This window comes from Semicossyphus pulcher, unplaced genomic scaffold (assembly GCF_022749685.1).
Source record: "Semicossyphus pulcher isolate SPU_LCO1_2020_fin unplaced genomic scaffold, fSemPul1.0.p SCAF_4, whole genome shotgun sequence".
NCBI classification, from domain to species: Eukaryota; Metazoa; Chordata; class Actinopteri; order Labriformes; family Labridae; genus Semicossyphus; species Semicossyphus pulcher.
Genome location: NW_027211715.1, coordinates 27,957,630 through 27,980,047, shown reverse-complemented (window position 1 = coordinate 27,980,047; position 22,418 = coordinate 27,957,630). Strand labels below are relative to the sequence as shown.

General features: G+C 41.7%; 1 protein-coding gene across 1 annotated transcript in view; it reads left to right on the top strand.

Annotated features, from left to right (window-relative positions):
• Positions 1-22,418, top strand: part of LOC138606856 (contactin-associated protein-like 4) — a 76,180-nt gene that overhangs the window by 40,867 nt on the left and 12,895 nt on the right. The window contains exons 12-17 of the mRNA XM_069679324.1: positions 1,704-1,866; positions 6,019-6,146; positions 6,746-6,916; positions 10,684-10,902; positions 16,750-16,989; positions 21,046-21,270. Of these exons, the coding sequence (XP_069535425.1) occupies positions 1,704-1,866; positions 6,019-6,146; positions 6,746-6,916; positions 10,684-10,902; positions 16,750-16,989; positions 21,046-21,270 (1,146 nt within the window). The remainder of the gene's footprint in view (positions 1-1,703; positions 1,867-6,018; positions 6,147-6,745; positions 6,917-10,683; positions 10,903-16,749; positions 16,990-21,045; positions 21,271-22,418) is intronic.

The window sequence follows — 22,418 nt, the reverse complement described above, 5'->3', positions numbered from 1 at the left end:
AGCACGATCAACTATCTCTGGGAGCTGGGAGTGCGTGAACAGAGTCTGCAAAAGGCAGTAAAGGATTTGATAGCACAAGGTTTTAATGGGCAGTGAGAGCGAGTATGGAGAGAGGTGCTCTGGGTGTCGTGGTGACTGAGGTGCCCACTTGATAACCCTGTTGATGTGCTCGCTCTCGCTGCCCATCAAACTCCACGTTTGAGTTGCTCTCTCTTCCCTCATAAAAATGGAGGAGTCGGGGGAGTCACAGCGTATAGCCTAGCCCAGTGAGTGCTAGCCCCAGACAGGGCACCTCACCCTGGCTCTGCCTTCCCCGTCTTCCGTCTAACAAACCTCTCTCTACAAACTCTTCTCTCTATCCTTCTCTCTATGTTTTTCTCTTGTGTGTTTAAATCAAATGTGGGGGCCAGTAGAAGCCATGTAATAGAGTATCAGCGTTGTCAATACCTGGAGCTTGCATGAATGGAGCCTGGGTCTGTTGAAGTTCGCATTGGTGCTTGGGTGGCAGTGATAGGTTAGGTTCAATATAAGTATTGGGAGAAGGGGACAAAGGGAAGGGTTTCTTCACTGAGCGCTTATCATTAGGGCACAAGTATCTTTCATTCAAAACAAATAAAACTACTAAAATACTGCTGGACCTGACTTTGTATCAGGGCTAATGCTGGTAAATAACTTAACTAAACCAGGTCACATTACTTGTTAATGTTCGCTTACTTTATTAGCATCAACATTTCTTTATCCACCATGTTTTTGTGTTATATGACGTCAACTCGGCAAGTTATGTACCAGAACTTTCTCTGACTCCTTCGGACTTAAGGGGGCGCTCACGTGAATTTTTTCCAGTTGGGAACCAATATTTCTTATTATTCAGAAAACCACATCAACACAGGATAAGCTGCTGAGATGGGATACTTTGGAGGATTTTAAGATGTTAAAGGTTGAGGTGTTTTTGATGGTGTTGCGGTGGAGAAGCGTTGGTGGCAAAAGCATAGGCTTTTCTGTACCTGAGGGATCTATGTCTGTAACAAGAGAGTCAGTTTAGCACCTAATTAAAACATCAAGTACAGTTCTGTTGAGTATTTTCTCCTCCTTACCCCACTGCCTGTGGTTAGGATCTAAAAAGGACTTAAATACAGCAGAAATGTATGTACAGTATAAAGGTTTGATGTAGGCATATGCAAAGTCTTTGTCTTTCTTTCCCAGAAGAGTCGAGATGTTAAAACTTTCTTTGAACCACAGCACGCTCTAAAAGCCTACTTATCAGAATGCACATGAGGGAGAACTGTCTTGTAAGTAGCCGTCCATTATCTGTCCATTTCTAGTGGGAAAAACAGCCATTAGGTAGTGTTTATGGCATGGCATGGCTGTAAGTGTTCAATAAAAAGAGGAAGCGTTGGTTTATTCTGAAATTCTTAAAAGACAGCTGTTGTTAGACAGGAAGATAGTAGAAGGGAAATGGAACGGGGGAAGGGAAGAAGACAGAAAGATTGTCCTATGTACCATTTAATATATAACAGATACATCTACAACATGTATTATGATAAAGACATAGATGATGACCAATCTCTTTCCTTCCACTATTGGTAACTAAGATTAATTGTTTTATGTATGGGGTGATTCCCATACAATGTTGCTGTCTAACTGTTTCCTGAAGTGCAAGAAGTATTAGTGGTTGACTGTGCGTATCTTTGTGTGTTTTTCAGAGGGTTCCCCGTTTAGCTGGTGGGTGGGAGGTCCAGATCCAGGTCAGGTCCACACCTACTGGGGTGGAGCTCTGCCAGGCAGCCGGCAGTGTGCCTGTGGCCTGCAGGACAACTGTCTGGATTCAAATCACTACTGCAACTGTGACGCTGACTACGACCAATGGTACGGTACTTTATTATGTTCTGTGTCCTTAGTTCTAATCCATGAAGTAATTATTGTTTTACAGAGAGTAAGGACGTTCTGCAGAAACAATAATTAATCCAGTGTTACTAAAAACACTATTCATACCTGTATGTCTTCATGAAAATGTCTCTACAATCCAGCTTCCTCTGTATCAAGTCAGTAATTATATACGACAAGGTGTCCTGATATACCGTTTTAAAATACAGAATGCTTTTAAGCTGAAAAACACATCAGGACTGCTTTCTCATCGTGTCAACACAATGACCACTTACAAATGACACAGTGACAGGCCGTGTTCAAGCTGTCATCCATCCAGTTCTTACAGCCATTCAAACCCACGATAAGTGTTGTTGGATCAGCGACAGCATTTAAATTATTGATATAGGTGTTTAAAATGTTTCAAGGGGGCTACCTGTGTGTACAACGACTGTCAGACAATCAGCAGGTTTGTGGTTTAGTTTCCACAGCCATAGCATCAAATGCTGAGGTTCCCTTATTTAGAAAGGTAAAGATGCATCACTTCAGTTGCTTTTCCTGAAGTGCCACCAGCCAGACTTGCCTCTTATCCCGTGAAATATTCCACATCTATATGTTGGATTTGTACAGACAATCATGGTCCCATGAATATGAAACAAATTTAATAGAAATATCTCAACAACTTAAAAGTAGATTGCTAAGAAATTTAGTAGAAGACCTCGCAGGTCGGCGTGTTTAACAGCATAACAGCTTCTTGTGTTGGTCTGAAGCAGACGTTCACAGATATGAAAACTTCAATGACTGTAGTGATTGTTTTAGTTGCGTCTCCTCTCACTGTTCCTCCTCTGCTCTGCTAATCCGAACAGATCGGCTGCAGGAGCCATATTTGTCAACAGAGCTGTCAATCATCCTTTTTACAGCATCAAATAACTAATTAAAAATAAACTTGTCATAAAAATGAACACTTTAAATCAGCATGATAATAACTAGCTGTAATGACAGAAACCATGTTTGAGAAAAATGTATTTGGCGTGTATTTTGATTTTATAGTTTGACTCATGTCCCATCTGTTAACATGGAGGAGGCGGGCTTTACTGCAGCCAGCCAGCAGGGGGCGCTCTAAATGTTTTGGCTTCACTTTTAGGGAGCTATAAGATAAGAGACAACATAAAACGGTATTAATCCTGAAGGAAATGACAGTGCCAGATAGCTCAAAAAATTCAGTACACTACAAATAATACAAAATGCAAAAACAACTCAAATATAAGTGAAAATATCAAATGTATGATGTATTAACAAGATGTAGAAAAGTATTATTGCACATAATGAACATCATATTGCCTGATATTGAAAGTGTTATTGCACATGATGTCAGAAGTTGCACATGTTGATAAAAGTCCCATCATGCTCCATTTGTCCTTCTGCTGAACGGGGAGGAGTTATACACTCCCATGGCAACAGGTAGAAAGACTTCCTGTGGCGCTCTGCTCCTCCGTGGTCTCAGTCTACCGCTGAAGGTGCTCTGGTAGGACTCCAGTGTGGCGCGCAGGGGGTGAGCGGTGTTGTCCACGATACTGAGGAGTTTGCTCTCGGACACTTCCACCAGAGACTCTAGTTCAACTCCCAGGACAGCTGTCATGTCGTCCATCTTTTAATACAATCTATGGTACCGACATGATTCTGGCTTTGTAATCTCATCAGATCAAAGTGATCAGAACTGATGAAATACCATCAGCCTCCTTTGTAGTTTGTGTCATTAGCAAATAAAATAGTGAACACTTCTAAACATTATACATGCAAAACATCATCACGTTACCATTATCATTGTGGGCATGTTTGCATGCCGACATAACCATTAAGCTCAATGCACTGTTGTGTGTAATTACAGCCCATGTGTATATATATGTACGAGCATCGGCTGCAGTCTTGATTTAAATGAAACTGGTGAAATCTGCATTGTGCCACAGTGAATGATTAAATATGTATTAGTACTCCACTTAAACGTCTATAAAAACAATGCTTTGATAAGCAGCATTTAAAAAATTAATGTCTCTTTTTAAGATATATTTTGAAAAGACAACATTGCTGTTAAGACATCAATAGAATGATTCAGTGAATGTGTCTTACTGTGTTTAATTAAGTGATTAATATAATTCAGTGTTTACTGTCACATCCTTTCATAGTGGACAGAAAGAAACATGAGACATCTGGGACAAATCCCAAGATATTTATACTTTCCTCCCCGTGTTTAAATCCTTTTATCCAAGCAATTCTGTATTTAGGTCACATTCTCCAAACCTGCTGCCGATTCTGCAGCCAGACCCTTTTCACCATATTGTAACCAATCCAGCTACTGGTCCTCCTTTCTATTATCGCGCTGCCTAAATCTGTTTGACTCCTGCTCTATTTTTATACACCTTCTCCTGCCGTCAATATCTCATCAGATTTATCAGCGCTGTGTGTGTGTGTGTGTGTGTGTGTGTGTGTGTGTGTGTGTGTGTGCGCCTACAGTTCTGGGTTTATTTTTCAACAATAATTCACAGTAACAAAGCTCATTGTTGGAATTTAAACGCCACAGAGCAGAGAGAGAGAGTGGAGGAGGTGTAGATGGATCACTCAACCTGCATTCACTCAGTCTAGTTATAAACTGATAGTGTGTATGATCATCATTGTCTAATGTTGATATCTTCTTCATCCCCTTTTCCACATCCTCCTCTTTCTTCAACCGCCTCCTCTTCTTCTCCACCTTTTCTTCCTTCTTCTTCTTCTTCTTCACATTCTAATCTCTCCTCCTCTTCTCTTTTGTTTTCTTGTTCCTCTATCCATCTCCTTCCTCTACTCCTTTATCCTGTTCTTCCGTGCTTCTGCTTTCTTCTCAAACTCCTCATACTTTTTCTTCACCCACCACCCCCTCTTTGCATCTGCCTCCTCATCATTGACCTTCCTTTTACTTCCCCTCTACTCTTTTTTCTTCTTCATCTTCTTCCTTCGCTTCTCTCCTACTTCTTCTGATCTTTCCGCTCTCCTTTTCTTTTCCTCTTATCTCTCTTCTTCAACTCTTCCTACCCCATTCTCGTCCTCTCATTTGTTCTTCACCTCCACACACCCCTTCTTCTTCTTCTTCTCCCTCTTGACTTTCTACCTTATTTTTCACCTTTTTCCTCTCCTCCTCGACCTTCCCCTTCTTCTGTTGGGTGTTCCCCTCTTCCTTCCTCTTCTTCTGCTTTTTCTTCGTCTTGCTTCCTGCATCACCCTCTCGTTCCTACTCTTCTTCTCGACTTTTTCCTTCTTGCTGTCATTGTTCTTCTCTTCCCCCTTCATCCACTTTTTAATTTCTTATCCTTCTCCTTCTCCTCCACCCCCTTCTCTTATCTTTTTTTACTCCTCTACATCCTCCTTTATGTGGTCCTCCATCCTCTTCTTGTCCTTCTTAATATCTTCTCATCCCTCTGCTCTCTTTGTCTTTTTCTCTCCTCCCCATCTTCATCTTCGTCTTTCTCCTTCTCCTCGTTTTCTTCTGTTCCCTCTTCTCCTCCTTTGTCTCATTTTTCTCTTCTTCTCGACCTTCTTCTTGTTGCCGTCAATGTTCTTCTTGTATTTTTTACTTCTCTTGTCCTCCTTCTTGTGGTCCTTCTTCCTCTTCTTGTCCCTCTCATATATCTTCGTCTCGCTCTGCTCTCTTTTTGGCTTGTCCTCCTCTTTTTTGCTTTTCCTCATCCTTCTTCCTGTGGTCCTGCTTCCTCTTCTTCTACTTCTGCTTCCATTTGTCTCTTCTTCTCGACCTTCTCCTTGTTGCTGCCATTGTTCTTCTCTTTTTTACACTTCTTCCTTCTTCCTGTGGTCCTTCAATCTTCAACTTCCTCTTATATATCTTCTCCTCCCTCTGCTCTCTTTTCTCTTTTCCTCTTCTCCTCCTTCTTCACCTTGTCTTTCTCCTGCTCCTCGTTCTTCACCCTTTTATATTCCCCTTTCGCCTCTCTCTCATTTTTCTCTTCTTCTTCTGTGGTCCTGCTTCCTTCTCTTCTCCCTCTGCTTCCCTTTGTCCTTCTCTCTCCTCCTCCTTCTTCATCTTGTCTTTCCCCTTCTCCTCGCCCTTCTCCCTTTTCTGTTCCCCCTTCTCCTCCTTGGTCTCATTTCTCTCTTCTCCTCTTAAAGGGCGAATGACTCAGGACTTCTCACCCATAAGGAGACCCTCCCAGTCAGGTCTCTGGTGCTGGGTGACATCCAGCGGCCGGGGTCCGAGGCTGCCTACAGGGTGGGGCCTCTGCTTTGTCATGGAGACCGTGAGTCAGCTCCAGTTCTGATGTCATTGTTGAGGCTTGTTTTTCTCTGTATATGTTATGTGTTATTCATAATGAGGGTGTTTTAATGCAATTACACAGTGAAGGGAAGTAAAGGGATTCCTCTTTTCATTCTCTCTCCTGCCATTTAGTTTGTTAATGGGAAAATAGTCAGCGGCTAATTACACTACCTAATTAGCAGACCAGCACCTAAAATATGACTCCCTTTATGCTCTTTACTAAGCGCTTGTAATGAAAAGACACTCTATATAATAAATGAACATGAGGGCTATATTTTACCTTCCTTTAATTGCTTCTAATTTCAGCCTTCACTTTAATGAGTAAATAAATAAACGGCATGCGAGATAAATCAACATAAATGAGATAGCGTAGCTGGAGTTCTGCCGTGGTTCTTAGCTAATTAGCTGAACAGTTGGTTCATTTGTTTACCACACAATTTTCATTATGCAGCCATCATAATGAGGTTTCCTTTAATAAGTTTTGTTCCAGAGTGATATTTGTTCACGTTTTAGAAGTGAGATTTATATCCCTTTATATTAGAAAAAGGAAAGAGGGATAAGAAGTGTTTGTTTGTTTCTCAGGGAACTTCTGGAACGCAGCGTTTTTCGACAAGGAGACGTCTTACCTTCACTTTCCCACCTTCCACGGAGAGCTTAACGCGGACATCTCCTTCCTGTTTAAAACAACCTCCTCCTCCGGGGTCTTCCTGGAAAATCTGGGAATCAAGGACTTCATCCGGATCGAACTCAGCTGTGAGTAAGAACTAAACAATGTTCTGCCTCATTATCATATAAATAAAAACCATGTGTTTGTTCTCACAGTAGTGGGAGAGTTTCCTCCCGAAGAAAACAGCAGCATCAGCTAAAATCTGTTTGTCCATCTTCGCTGGAAAATGTGTTATTGTTACTCTGCACGTACTTTACATCAGAGTTTAAGATTTTTCAATGAAGAGGAAGGAATAAGTTGTTAACTCAATCTTTTTTTGGGGCGTAAAAAAACCCCAAAACAACATGTGTGCCTGAATAGATCCTTGAAACTGGACCCAAATGCAGGCACAGAGCATATGCTGGCAGGTAGGTAGGTGCATACATAAGAGATGTTTAATGACAACACAAAAGGCCCACAGAGTCCAGGTATGGCAGGCGGGAGAATCAAAATTTAGAACAAACAGGCTGGGGTCCAGCAGCGTCACAAATAGGGATGGGTATCGATAAAGATTTATCAATTCGATTTGATTCACAAGGTCCCGATTCAATTCACTTTCCGATCTGATTCGATATCGATTTGGTTAGGGGTATTTCAGATACAATATCAATGCACCTCTAACATGGCGCCTTTCTCGGCACTCAAGGACACCGTACATAGATATATATATATATATACACAAAATACACATTAAAAGAGAGAGAAAAAACAAAAAAAAAACAATAAAAGTGAATGGTAATGAATTCCAGAGACGGGGAGCAGAGCGGCTGAATGCTCTGCTCCCCATAGTGGTGAGACGGGCGGAGGGGACAGACAGGTGTAAGGAGGAAGAGGATCTGAGGGAGCGGGAGGGAGTGGGAACATGGAGGAGGTTGGACAGATATGGGGGGACGAGGTAGTGGATCGCCTTGAATGTTAACAGGAGGACTTTGAATTGAATACGGAACTGAACCGGGAGCCAGTAGAGCTATCAACCTTTTTAATGTTTACAATAAGAATTGACTCCAAAGAAGTTACATGTTCTGCTGTTGAATACGCCAGCGTGAGGGATCCTTGCTGGGTTTTTTCAGTCAGTCAAGTGTGTGTTTTGGTTAGCGGAAGTGGCTACGGCGGCTCCAACCCCCGATCTCTACTGTGCAGCTTTAGCTCCAAATTACGTCACCATCACAAGATGGCGGCGCCTGTCACAAGGGGTATTTTTGCTTGGAGAGGCGTCGTTCATCTATATATACAGTCATTGTTCCTTACTCTTCACAAATTGAACAAAGTAGACCAAAAAAAAGAGCATGATTTTTAACCACACTTTAGCGATAGCGAGAAGGGCTGGTGCTTTACCTTCAGCTGAACATAAAGTGATCATTTTATTGCTGTTTGCTAGATATAAGTAGAAGAGGAATCCTATAGCAATAAGTAAACAAACACATGCCACAGTTCTGGCCACTCTGTTTGAGAGGTGATCTATATGAGCTAAAGTGTAATCTCTCTTTAATATCTCCCTCTCTCTTTCTCTGTATCTCACTCCAACAAACACACACACAAACACGGGACAAATGGCAGCCCTCCTCCTCGGGGAAACCCGGCATTGTCACAGCAGAGCGCGTCTCTTATCTCGCTGCAGCACTATTACCGCTGTTATTATGACAGCTGGTGTTGAGATGACTGTGTATCATTATTACTGCTGTTAACATGACTGGAGCCGGGCCAGAGAGCACTTTCTAAATTAAGTTATGCCTCTGGGTTTTTCTATCAAACGGTTCCACAGTCCCACAGCGGCACAGCTCTCCCTCCTCTGTCAGCATCGTCCGTGAGGGATGATGATGCGTTCGTGCACAGATGTCACCGCTCCGCTAACTTCACCCCTAAATGTGGAGCGTGGGCACGCTGGCAGTTGTTATGATGGATGAACTGACTCTGTGCAGCCTTCAGCTAACCTTCCTTTATTGTAGGTTCAGTTTTTAACCTGATAGAGCTGTGTAAACTCTGAAGGTTAATAACTCAGTATGCTGACCTAGATTAGGTTTGGAGGTTCAGTCCTGCTGGGATCACCACACAAACAGTACTTAAAACATTTCATTAATGACTATCAGATGAGGAAAGTTCATTCTAATTTGTTTAACTTGCTTTCAGCTACAAAGTTGAATGTCATCTTTGTGTGATGCAAAAATAAAGTGGAGTGAAGTTTACTAGTACTGCAGGTTAGCTAAAGTGGAGGTAAAATTGCTGCTAAAAATGTGTGTTATCATTTGTATTAAACGCTGGCAGCTGCATGCTAACATGATCACAATGACTTGCTAACTTTCTGATGTTTAGAGGGTTAAATGTTGGGCTGTACAAAGTGTGCAACTGCACAGGGCCTCGCGCCTCGAAAGGGCCTCGCAGCAACACTTTAAAAGTAGCCCAAATCTGCAGGAAAACCGCACACCTGGCAACCCTTTAAATCCTGCATTTTTTATGTACTTTATATAATACTTTCAAGACTGTTGACCCACCATGATTCTGAAATTCCTGTTTGTCAATTCCATTGTTCATACTCAAAAATCAAACCGAACAAATTATTCATGTTTTTTTAATTTTCGATATTGCATCGTTACGTAGTGCGTGCTCCATCTCGCTGCTCACTGCCAGGACGAAGGAGACGTGGAAACAATGTTGGCGGCACAGGAGCGCGACAGATTTCGTAAACATGAGTCAGGTGCTGAGAAAAAGAAAAGACATTTAAAAAAGGAAGAATTTAATTTGTCACTCGCCCCCCCCCCCCCCCCCCCCCCCCCACGGCGGCTCTCACTGAACCTGACTAATTCGGTCAGTCAAATCAGATTTAGCATTTCAGTGAGAGGCTTCAACTATTTGTTAATCAATGTATATTAAAATCTTGAGCTAAAAGTGGCTAACTAGCTCAAAACATAAAGTCCTGCTCAGGCTGATGAGAATGTTACGTTTGCAGGTATTTGGACATACAAAAGTAGAACAATCATAGCCTCACATAACTTTCTAACGCCAGTACACTCAAACGAGATAAACAAGCAAATTATAGCCTCATTACACACACACACTCCAACACAGCAACTTACAGCATCCTTCCTTGCCTTGGACTGATCTCTGAACCGGCTCAGATCTGTGTCCAGCTGTCTGTCTGTCCTGCAAACAGATGGACGGAAGGGGGAAGCCAATTCACACTTCTGCCAACATGATGGAAAACAAACCAGCCAACGGGTTCAGTGAAATATGGCACAGTCCAAAGCAACACTGAGGAAAAGCATTTTCCAATAAACAATGAAACAAAACACTCCAATATTTATTTAGGTCTGTCAGATTTTAACAGCTGACATATGGAGGGGAGATAAAGAAGGTAAACAATGATTCTTGAAACTTTTGGTGGGACATTTTTTACACAAAGAGGAAGAATGGAACTCCTGACACTCCTCCAACAACTGAAGAGACAGGGTAGTAAAAAAGTAAAGTAAATAAAACTTGCTTATCATGCTGCAGTGGTGGTGATATCATTGGGCACACTGTCCGGATGGATGGTTGAACGTGTTTATCTGTGTGCACAGAGGAATCTTTGGAAGCGACGTGAGGGATTTGCAATGCCTCGCTCATCAGAGGACACAATTATCTCAAAGTGTCAGGGAGGGTTTATTAATCAGCAGGTTAGACTTCAGTGGGAACAAGACAAACTCATTTTCCATGTGTGACAGTCAACCAGTCATCCAAATGTGTCTGACACAGCCTGAACACAACACGACAAATGTCCCTCTCTCATGTGTTTTTTTAATACTACTAATACTAATCCGACCGTAACCCTCCTCCCCAGCCTCCTCAGAGGTCGTCTTCTCTTTCGACGTTGGAAACGGGCCGCTGGAGGTGCGAGTGGAGACGACTGTCCCCCTGAACGACAACCGGTGGCACAGCGTGCGAGCAGAGAGAAATGTGAAGGAGGCATCGCTCCGTGTCGACGAGTTCCCTGCCGCCACGCAGGAGGCGCCTACTGATGGACACATTCATCTGCAGCTCAACAGCCAGTTGTTCATAGGTGAGAGGCAAGAGTGTAATTTTGAAATAAGATTTGGGACACTGGTTTTGCTCAGCTGGTAGAGCAGACTCAACTCCCAGTCTGCTGATCATTTGGTGCATGTCATCCCCCACTATCTCCACCCCACATTTCCTGTCTCTCTTCTGCTGTCCTGTTCATAAAGGCAAAAGAAAAGCCCCAAAAAAGAAATAAGATTTGTCTTGCAGGAGAGGACATTGTGTTGAGTTTGCATAGCGCCAAATCATAACCAAGTTTATCTCAAGACACTTTACAAAAAGAGCAGGTCTAGACCGTACTCTTTTTAAATGTAATTTAGAGAGAGACCCAACATGAATCCACAATGAGTACTAGGGCTGAACAATTAATGGAAATGTAATTAAAATCACAATATGGCCTGCTGCAATTTTCAAATCGCAGGAGGTGCAGACTGGATGGGCTGAGAAGTGGGATAGAAGGAGATGCAACAATAGCATATGTTAGACCTATAAAGTGTGCACAGACTTCAACTATTCCCTGAATTACCTTTACCCATTTATTCTAACTGAAGACACAATTAAAAACAAGACTAGGTCAAAACCTAGTATGTGGCTGACCGCATCAGGTCAATGCGCGCTTTTGTGGGCAATGTGTTACAAGGACTGTCCTTATGAGGCCGATGACAATGTGTTTGAAAGTAGGTGCGCGCTGCAGACGTACGTGAGGACAGCCTACTCCTCAAACAAAGTATCCAGAGCCGTATAGACAGAGAGTCGCGTCAGTGGAGGTCCAATATGGGCGGTGGAGTCGGTCGTCTTTCAATCGGAAGGTCGGAGGTTCAATCCCCAGCTCCCTCAGGCTACATGTCGAAGTGTCCTTGGGCAAGACACTGAACCCCAAATGCTCCCAGTGGCATAGCCAACGGGTATGCAGGTGATAACTGATTAACAGTTGGGCACTTTACCTGTCAGCCTTTGCCATCAGTGTATGAATGTGTGTGAATGGGTGAATGTGATAGGTAGTGTAAAAGCACCTTTAGTGGTCGCAAAGATGAGAAAATATATAAGCTAGCAATATAAGTGCAGTCCATTTACCATTTACCGATATGCTCCATGAGCCGCCATTGCGATGTCACAACTCTCTCTCTCTATGGCTGTGAAAATACCGTCAGTCAGTCAGTCAGCCACATACCGACTGAAGGGCAGTCAGCCAAAAAACAAAAAACAGGTCACAATTATCCTGTTCTGTTTTCTAAATTGTTCATTAATTTCCACAAAAAGCTGGCGCTGTATTCAGTTCAGCAATGACTACCCAAAGAGAAGGAAATATTGCACTTGTTGGAGACAATTTTCACCTGCGTTTTGGGCTTTGGTGAGTATTCACAACAACAGGACGCTGAGTGTGGTGTTGACTGAAAATAAACTAAAGACAAACGTCGTCGCTCACTGATGTAATTTTGGACAACAATGGAGATCTGTGGGACAAAGGAGAATATATCTGGCATATATCCGGCTTCGGCTGTTCATTGTCACTTTGTTGACAATAAGAAAAATATTGAATGCCAACTGAAACCTTCAAAATCAAGATAATCCTTAAACCCTATCTTTAATATAAGCAGATCATTTGATACTATAAGGAGAGATTTGAGGTACTTTTCAACAAACTTTTGCGTCTGAACATCACTTCTCTCTTATCTTCATCTCTTCCACAGACTTTCATGATTTCAGTTTAACCTCTCGCTCTTATCTACCAAACTGTGTTAGAGGGAACAAAATCCCATCTTATATTTTGAGGCTTTATCTTTCTTCAAATAGTATGGGCGTTTGTTCATTTGTAAACAAACACTTTTGAGGAGAAAATCTACCAACAAATAAATGACGAGATTGGCACGATGCATAAATATGGAGGTGAGCTTTGACTGGCTGGCAGTGTTAAGTTAATAATCCCCTCTGAACAGACAAAAGCAAATGACCAAGACTCAATCTGCTTATATTTGCAGCTCTGTTTTGGTCTGTGTTTACCGGCGATGCGGGGGGATTCATATATATTTGAATTGAAATGTGATGGGATAATGAAATCGTCTGCTGTGGGAGAGGCTGTTTGTGTTTGTCAAAACTTGATTTACAGCAAAGCAATTTGCATCTGCGTCTGTTTTGTGTTTGAGCAAGTGAAGGGCCTTGTGCTCCAAATTGAAATAGTTATTATAAATCCATAACGTTAGCAGCCTCCACTCTACGAAATCATAACTCATAAGACTGCTAAGACACCTATATTGCTGTGAATAACGTGTCCCATTTGTAATATATAAAATTGCCTTGTATAACTTAATAAGACGGGTATTCCATAGTGTGAATTAATAAGCCGTAATATTGCCTCGGGTAATTTATATGACACAAAGTTATTCTGGGTGAACTTCATTTATTGCCATGGGAAGGAATTAATTTTGTGTACACGCTGAAACACACATCGTCGTACAAGCTGCAGTTAAACAATCCTCATTACTGACTGAGTGTGTTGTCAGTGTCTGTGCTGGCTATTGTGAACAGATGTGTGCGCTGTTATGGAGATATCACATTGCATATGCTCTTGTTTCGGGCTGCCACTAATGACTATTTATCTATCGATAAATCTATCGACTATATTACAGATTAGTCGATTAATCAAGACGAGTAATTTTCCTCAATTATTAGTTATTCAAATGTTATTTCCTTTATTGCGTTCCCAACACAAAGAAATGTGCTCAACATAATGGCAGAAATAAAATAACTACTCGTGGAAGCCCTACATGTGAGAAGCCCAGTGTGCAGGAACACACACACACACAAAGTCAATCAACTTAGCATAAGCACAGAAAAAACACTTATTCAATGGAATTTCTAAGGATGCAGGCAGGAGACTTTATGGCTTTATGACAGTATTAAACAGCTACGAGGACAAAAGATATTAAAAAGCTCTCCCTCCTAATGAATAGACAACACTTGCAGGGGTTTTGCCTTTTCTGGCAGTCCATCATCCAGAATAGAGCCTGTGTGTTTTCTCCTCAGGTGCTCATGCACAGCACCAGTGCTGCTGTGGTATGCCAGCGAGACTTTGCACATGGCACAAACCACCTTTTTTGTTTTCTGATGATTTGAAGTATTCCCATGCTTTTGAAACCTTTGGAAACTTTCACTCTGAATGGAGTTGGATCCTGCTGCAACAGAGTTGGGTCCTGCTGCTGCTGCCGCCGCCATTTTTAAACCTGCGTTGCGTTGACTGGAGCTGCTCAGCAGACCAATGACTCAACAAAAAACGTCTGACATCATGCTGCAGAAGAAAAACAATGAAAAATGATGTTGACCAGTTTTCAGCCAACGTCATCGATTACGTCGACTACTCGCAACAGCCCTAACTCTTATTACTGTAATAAGTGTTTTATATTAAGTATTTTAAAATCATAAATTTGACTTTTATTTGTAGTATTTATTATCTGGAATATTTTACTGTAGCTAAATTTTGTTGCACTTGAAGAAGAAGCTGGTGTGTTTGTGGCTGCAGGCGAGCAGAGCTTCATGTCCAGAGAGGTGACACTCTGCACTCGGCTGATATCCAGTAAAACATACATCACACTGCAAAGGTTCACCTGCCGAGTTTTCAGGCCAGGAGGAGCACAGGCTGTTGTCGAACCTGTCCAGGCCTTGTAGTGATGACTGCATAAACTGAACAACAATGCAATAAAATGAAGGAAGACAAGATTTGGGTTTGTTGGTTAGCATTAATGTTTCGTCAGCAAACTTAAAAGGTTGCATCATCACTATTAATCCATAATTTAAAGACTGAAATTAATTCTGATTACTTTATATGAGCTACAAAAGCAAACCAGACCATCAGTGACAAGATTGATTATTTCTATAAAGTTATTTTTAATGCCTGAAGCTGCTGGCAGGGGGGTAGGTGTCAGACGAAGCAATCAACTGCACGCTGCCTTTGTTTACATTTTCCAGGGCAAAAATTCAAAGTGAGTGATACATATGATTGTTAAAGAAAGCAGGATGAAATTTGGTTAAAAACCACCACTTAAACTCTTCTCTTCTTTAGCCTCTGTAGTAAAAATACATATTTGTGTTTTCTACCTCTGTGATTATTTATGCTGCTGTTAATTATATAAGAAGCTCCAGGAAGGTTTTATTTTTGTAGCTTTATCATGCTTGTGGCACCCAACGGTGTACTGTGGCTTTTTATTAATTCTCTGTCATTATTTTTTTAACTGTCTGAATTTTAGTCCTCCAGGTTAATTCTAGTAATGTTACACTAAGGAGGCCACTTTGTAATTGAGACACAATAGTAAACTGAGGCTCCAAATGTTTTATGTGTAAAGAAAAAGGAATTAACTGTTGGCTGCGATATAATTACTCTGACTGGCATGATGTTGTTCTCCCTGTTAGAATATCATATCATATGAAATTCCCTTTATCATATAAGTGCACTCATAATTTAAGGCTTTTTCAGTCACAAACAGGATATTTTTCTTCTAGTGTTTGCTGATTAAATAATCATTTAGTAGAAGTTTGCAGTGTGAGTGCTTCATTCAGTGTAATCAAACTTTTCCTGATTGAGTCGTTCTGAGATTGCTTAATTAACTGTCTCTCTCTGCGAGCCCTTAATGTGTTGTCTGTGGTTTATAACTCGTGCTGCGGAAAGAGACTAGAGCCTCGCAGAGGGTTTGTGATTTAGTGGTGTGAGAAGCTGCTGGCTGAACATTTGAAGTTTCTCCAGACTCTAACTGCGGGAGTCGCACCCTGCCAACTCAAGTCTGTGAGAGACAATAACAACTGCCACACATGGATATAAAATAAGACCTCACCAGACTGCAAGGAAAAATGTCATTTCAACAAGCTGCAACTTAGTCAATTGTGAGAGTTTCTGCAGTACATAACAACGTTAATTGTCAGGTGAAAGGAGGAAGAGATTCTTCCTCCTGGCTGTTAGTGTGAAGGATGGATATCAGACTCCAGATGGCTCATCAGCCACACAGTTAGCCAATCAACAGCGACCACACTGCGACAGTATCTGCAGTGTCAGATTGTCGGGTTGCCCTGCAGAGCAGGTATGGTCTTGTGCTGCGGTGACATGTGGCTGTCAATCCTAATTTGCTGCAGAGAAGACAAACAACAGATTTACGGTCATGAAGACAGAATGAGGAGACGACTGTCACCACTGTTGTTAAACATTGTGGTGATCTGGCTTCTTTTGAAATTTTTGGAGGGTAAAAATTGTTTTTGGAAGCTTCATCAAATTTAGGCTGCATTTTCCCCCCATGAAAATTTCTATTAATTTGCTACTTCACTGCTCCCATTAGAAGAGCTTATTATTATGTGATGGCCTCGTGATAAAAGCCATGTAAGTGCTTCAATTTCTTCATTAAATTTCAACTGTTTTGTTGATAGTAATATTCTCTTAAAGACCCCTGGTCATTTCAGATCAATCATCCTCTGAGTCAGCTCCAATGGATCTGAATGTTTATGTTTTTGCCGGTCACACTGTAATGAATAATGTTTTAAATGACAACATGTGATAACGAGTCCCTCATCAGGATGTGGAAATGAGCCACTCACCACTTTGTAACCCCTCCTCCTGCCTGACTCTTCTATAGTTGTTGTTTTCAAACGTAAGCATCAGAATAAATTGTTCTGAACGGCCCATTTCAGAGGCTACCTCTTCAACAATGTACTTCTGTAAAAACAGTTATGCAGTTTTCAGTTTTTCACTGTGAACAATAAACACCCAAAAATGTGAAACCAATGCAAAATATGAGAATATCCGTTAAAAGATATGGCCCCTTTAAGAAAAAGAAAGCCATTGCTAGAGCATGTTTTATTTTGTTGTTGGCAGGCGGCACAGCTTCCAGACAGAAAGGCTTTCTGGGATGCATCCGTGCTCTGCAGCTAAACGGCGCCACTCTGGACCTGGAGGAGAGGGCGAAGATCACCCCGGGGGTCCGACCAGGGTGCCCGGGTCACTGCAGCAGCTACGGCTCGCTCTGCCAGAACCAGGGCCACTGTGTGGAGAGAGACAATGGCTTCTCCTGCGACTGCATCCAGTCAGCCTACACTGGATCCTTCTGTCATAAAGGTACATTCAAACACACTGGAGCCTTTCATGAAGACTTCTCAAGCTACAGTTTTAGGTTTACGAGACACTTTAAGATCCGACAGCCTCCAGACACATCCCATTATGTTTGACAGACATATCAACACCAGATGACAAAAACTGAGAAACACATGGTGCCATATCATCTTCAAAATGTAAAGGAGTCTCTCCTCCAACTTCGAATGGGCTCATTTAGTCTTTCATCCTCACAATTTCCATGTGAATTTCATATCCGTGCACATAAGCGACGACAGGCTAATTTAGCAGAGAATTCATTATAGGTTTGTGTCTGAGGAAGGCAGAGCGAGATGTATTCATAGAGCTGCTCCAGACGTCATTCATGGAGTAAAGAATGAAATGGATTATTATAATCAGGCATTGTAGGTCTGAAAGATAACATTCATCCTGACACTGTCATTTCAATGTCATTATTATAAACCCTGTATGATGTTTCTTGGAAGAAGTCATTTCTCGTTGTGACTATAAGTAAGTCACATTTCAGGAGTACCTCAATGTTTGTCTGAATTTCTTTTTTGTCAGATTTTGTGCCTACAACTTATTTTTTAAGGACTCAAGAAGAAATGTGTTTTATTTTTCTCATACGGTATCAGCGTGACATTTGTGTTGCCCATAGCAGCCTATTCTCCCTGTTTTTATTGCTTTTTATTTTGCCAGCTCAGTCTGTGCGTCCCATTCAGAGCCTTTCAAAATAAAGGTCTGTTTTTCCAGTTAAAAATGGCCGTCCTTGCAGGAATGCTTTACCACCAATCTCGGATCCCATGGGCTATAGTCTGAGACGATATAGCCTCCAGGGACACCGGTGACCGTGCCGGGCGGCAAGCGATAAACGACTTCCCCTCGAGACTTCCTTTTCCGTGTTCTGCATTGTTACAGAGAGAGAAACCGTTTTCTTGTGATTGACTTTAATTAACAGGTCTTACCTTTGCTGAAATTTCGACATCATGCTGCAGATTAGAAAGTAGAAGTAAAAGTTCAAGCTTCGTCAGGTCTGTCCTTGAGGAGAAGAAAACTTTTAAAATGCTTGTTTGTCGAACGGAGGTCGGATCGATCCGATGCATTTGAGGAAGTCGGGAAATCCGAACGCTGAACGGCTTTCGCGACACAGCATCAAGGGAATTCATCTCAAGTTAAATTTTAGATCTAAAACAGATTGTTAGCTGAACTTGCTGCAGATGTCTGTTTAAAGATTTTAATAAGAAGCTAAATTATCGTCAGATCGCGCTAATAGGAGCCGGAATGTCATTACGGCGGATTACATTCCACCTGCTGACTGTTTTTCCTGCATACGCCGCAGTCTGCTGATACGTGATTGGTTGGTATTACTCGGACTACAAGCGAAGTTCAGCGGAAACCAGAACACCTGCCGTCCTGTAAATAGAGATTACTTTGCCACAGATTCACTAAAGAATTGCGCGGCTGTTGCACCGGCTAATGGGCCAGCGCATGTGTGGTGACGGTCTGGAGCTGCAACGCATAACGCAAATTATTACATGGACGAGCTGTTGTTAGGAGCTTGTTTAAAAAAATGAAGCTGCGTGACAGACAGTTAAACTAGTGAACACCTGTGGAGTCTGGACTGAACAATAAACTGTTAATAGAGCTGCCCCCGCCTCTCCCTGCTCACCGTCTATCTGTGCATGGAGTTTAGATCTGTCAGTGTGCGCTCAACTACTGCATAAGAGCGCAGCAGAGAGTGGAGGTGCAGACAGCTTCTCTCCACAATCAGACACAAAACAAGAGCAAACTGCACGGATCTGCGACACTTTATGGGCATGTTTGTGCTTGAATATCATTAGTGCAACTTGCTTTGTGAATCAGACCTTGAGATGGAGCAGATAGCAGGGGTAATTGATAACAGACCTACATCAGAAATGACACACTGTATTGATGTCGTGCTGCAGCGTCTAAGTAGTTACTTATAAATTATAACAAGGTATGATTAGAAAGTTTAGCTAGCAACCTAGCTAACACATTGAGAAAAGCAAGGCAGGTCATTTTTTCTTCATTGTTTGCTTTTAAGCCATAAGAGTAGAGGCATTTAGGATAATCGGTGTGTTTGGCAAATTCTCATGTCTTAGATAATGAGTTGGCTCCTGGAGTGTAAACGTCCCCAAATCCAACACAGATAAACAGTCACTAACTTAAGCCTACTCCTTGATAAAGTAGCATCCAGGACACACGGTGGGGAAATATTATGCTAATCCAGAATGTTATTTTGACTCTCTCAGACAAACGACTAGAAAAAAACGAGGACTTCAGCATGTCTATCCATTTATGAGCTAACAGAGGTCTAAGTTTTACAAAACACAATTATTATGATCTTTCATGTCCTGCTACTTAAATGAGGAAGGAAGGAGCAAAGATCAGACAGCTTTCTGAAAAGGATCCTTCAGTCCGCAGACATCAGACTGACCCTGTCTGTCTGTGTCGTTCACTGTCTGCTCTGCTCGTCCTCTTCACACTCCATTTGAGTAGGTCATAATAAGTCCATACTCCCCTGAAGGCCAAGCATCGGGACTATCTTTAAGGACTTTTGTCTGCCAGATGATGCATCAAGGGCTTGTTGGTGGTAAAAATCTTCTGCATGGATGTTAAAAGGAATAGTTCAACAGTTCAACAGTTGGTGCTGTTACTTGGAATTACAGTTATTTGCTTTCTTGCCCAGAGTTGGAGAAAAGGTCGATACCACTCTCATGTCTGTCTATTTAGCATCCAGCAGCTGCAACACTAAGCTAAGCATAAAAACTGAAAACAGGCACAGCTGCCTGTCTCTGTCCAAAAATGCACCTACCAACATCTCTAAAGCTCACTTCTGAACTCCTTTCTTTAAAGGGATAGTTCAGATTTTTGGACACCAAGTTGTATGAAATACTTGCTCGTAGTGTAATGGATGCAAAGCTATTAGCTTACTCACTGAGTCCCGTACTTGCAGTTCTGGCCTTTTTTTTACCTGGGAAGCTGATTTTGTGTTGGACATGGATCACCATTGCCTGCGTGTTGTTTTTGTAGGGTAAAACTTTTTGGTTTCATGACCCTGGCATCTCGCTGGAACTACTTATTCTACGCTCGGATACGGCCAGAACCCAAGCACGGGACTCGGCGAGTAAGCTAATAGCTTTGCATCCACTACACTACTAGCAACATTAAACAACATGCACACAAGTATACAAGTATCACAGTTTTTTTTTATTTTTATGGGACTATATCTTGGTCGGGATATGAGTTGTACTGGAACATAAGTCGCAGTCTATTTTTGGGGGTATCCCAGAGGGAAAAGGTTTACTATAGCTATTTATGAATAAAAACATGTATACAAGTTGTTTCAACATCATTTAAATGTATTTTCATTCAACAAATTACAGCCTACCATCTGTTTTCACCATGTCGAGTTTGCAGTCCTGCTAGCTACCGGTGCTGCAGTTGAGCTCAGCCTACGGTCACGTTGATTGTTGTGAGGATGGCGGCTGTACTGGTGATCATGGTGGCGCATGCGACAAAGCTTTAGCTAGATTATAGCGCCATCGTCTGGGTAAAATACCGTAACACAATAACGTACCTCTCTCTGCATTTTATACTGGTATACTGGTCGCACCGGTATATAGGACGCAGCCCACTTTTTAGATGAAAAAAAAAGTATTAAAAGTGCGTCTTATACACCAAATTTTACTTCACTTCAATGCTTGAGGCAGATTTTGTTAGCTTGGGACAGAGCCAGGCTAGCTGTTTGATAAGCCAAAAGAAGAATGTCTAAGGTTGTGCTAAAGCTTTACATTAGTTTGGTGTAATTAATAAATGTGGCATACTTGGCTTTTATCTGTTTGTATTTTTAACTTTATATTTATTTTATTATATTTCCAGTACATGCAACACTATCTTTATGCAGGTTTCTTTTGTCTTTCCTCTATATTGGCCATTACCACTAAGGACATGGGGTAGCAGGGAACAAGTCAGAGTGACAGCCAAACTCAGGACGCTCCTCTGTTCCTCATCTCAGTACTATAACTTTCTACCTTTCAGAGGTTTCAGCCAGCTTTAAGTCAACAACATCTATCGCCTACAACCTCAAGGATCCCTTTGAACTGAGCAGGAACAGCAGCGCCGCGCCTTCCTCCATCTACTCTGATATGACGCTGAGAGGAGAAAACATCTCTCTGAGCTTCAGGACCAGTCAGAGTCCTGCTCTGCTGCTCTACATCAGCTCGTTCTACAGGGAGCACCTGGCCCTGCTCATCAACAAATACGGTGAGGACGCTGAAAATGTTTTTTTCTCTTTTGATTTCGCCAGATTAGCTTATTTTTATTTTCAGACCCCCTTTCCTTTCCTCTCTTCTCCTTCCCATTCGTCGTCCCTCTGGATTCACTCTGCCATCCTTTTGCTTCCTCCTCCTCCTCCGTGCAGGCAGGCTAATTGTTATGCACAGTGTCAGGTTCAAAGAAAACAGTCGGTGCAGTTACCATTAAATGATAATTCTGTTTTCAGTGTGGGGTCTTTTCTCCCTTGTTCTTCTGCCATTGTGATTATTTATTGTGTTCAAATTTTCATCACTCGCTTCACTGTAGAGCTTTGCGTAGCTCCAGTTGGCAGGGAGCAATGCCAGTGTTCCTGCATAGCATAATCGGATTTGCAATTATCCTTTGTGTGTAACTTCAATATGACGGCTAAAAACAAGCAAACGGAAACCTTTGATGGAATTTATTCTCGGTATCCTCCTACCAGTGGGGTGAAATTCACTTTTTATATCTTTGTCATGAATAAAACTTTTACAAATTCTGCTTTTTGAAGCATCTTTCAGGTTTTTCTAGTGCCTCAGAGAAAGCTGAGAGATGGCAGGTGTTGAATAGTTGATCAAGTCGTCATCAGGTGTCTGCACTTTTCCTGAAGTGTCTAATTTAATCCTTGAAAGAGGTTCCTCTTTGATGCTTCCAAAAAGCCTTTCCTGCTGCTGTAACAAAAGGCTCGGCTGCTGCACATGAAAACATTACTACTTGCTAACAGCCTGAAATAACTTTTGCCCTCTGCATGACTGTTTTCATTACCAAGATTTGTTCTCATGATAACCGAATCGCTCTCTATTACTCTGAACACAGTGACACGTAATTAGAAAGGAATTAGAAAGGTCATTATGTGTTTGGATTAATAAAATAGATAATTTCCTATCATGAATGCTCATCTTTACAGCTGCAGACATCTAAGAACATTTGAATTATCTCAGCACTGTGGGAGTGATTAAGTTCAACACTGTAAAGAATTGGGAAATTAATTTGATACCATGGAGTGTTCAGATAGATAAGGTATTAATCCTCCTATTATTTAATGCTTTCTAGCGTCTTAATTCATCAGCCGGTATCTTAGAGCGTGAGATATCTGGATAAAATGTTCTTTCTTTGAA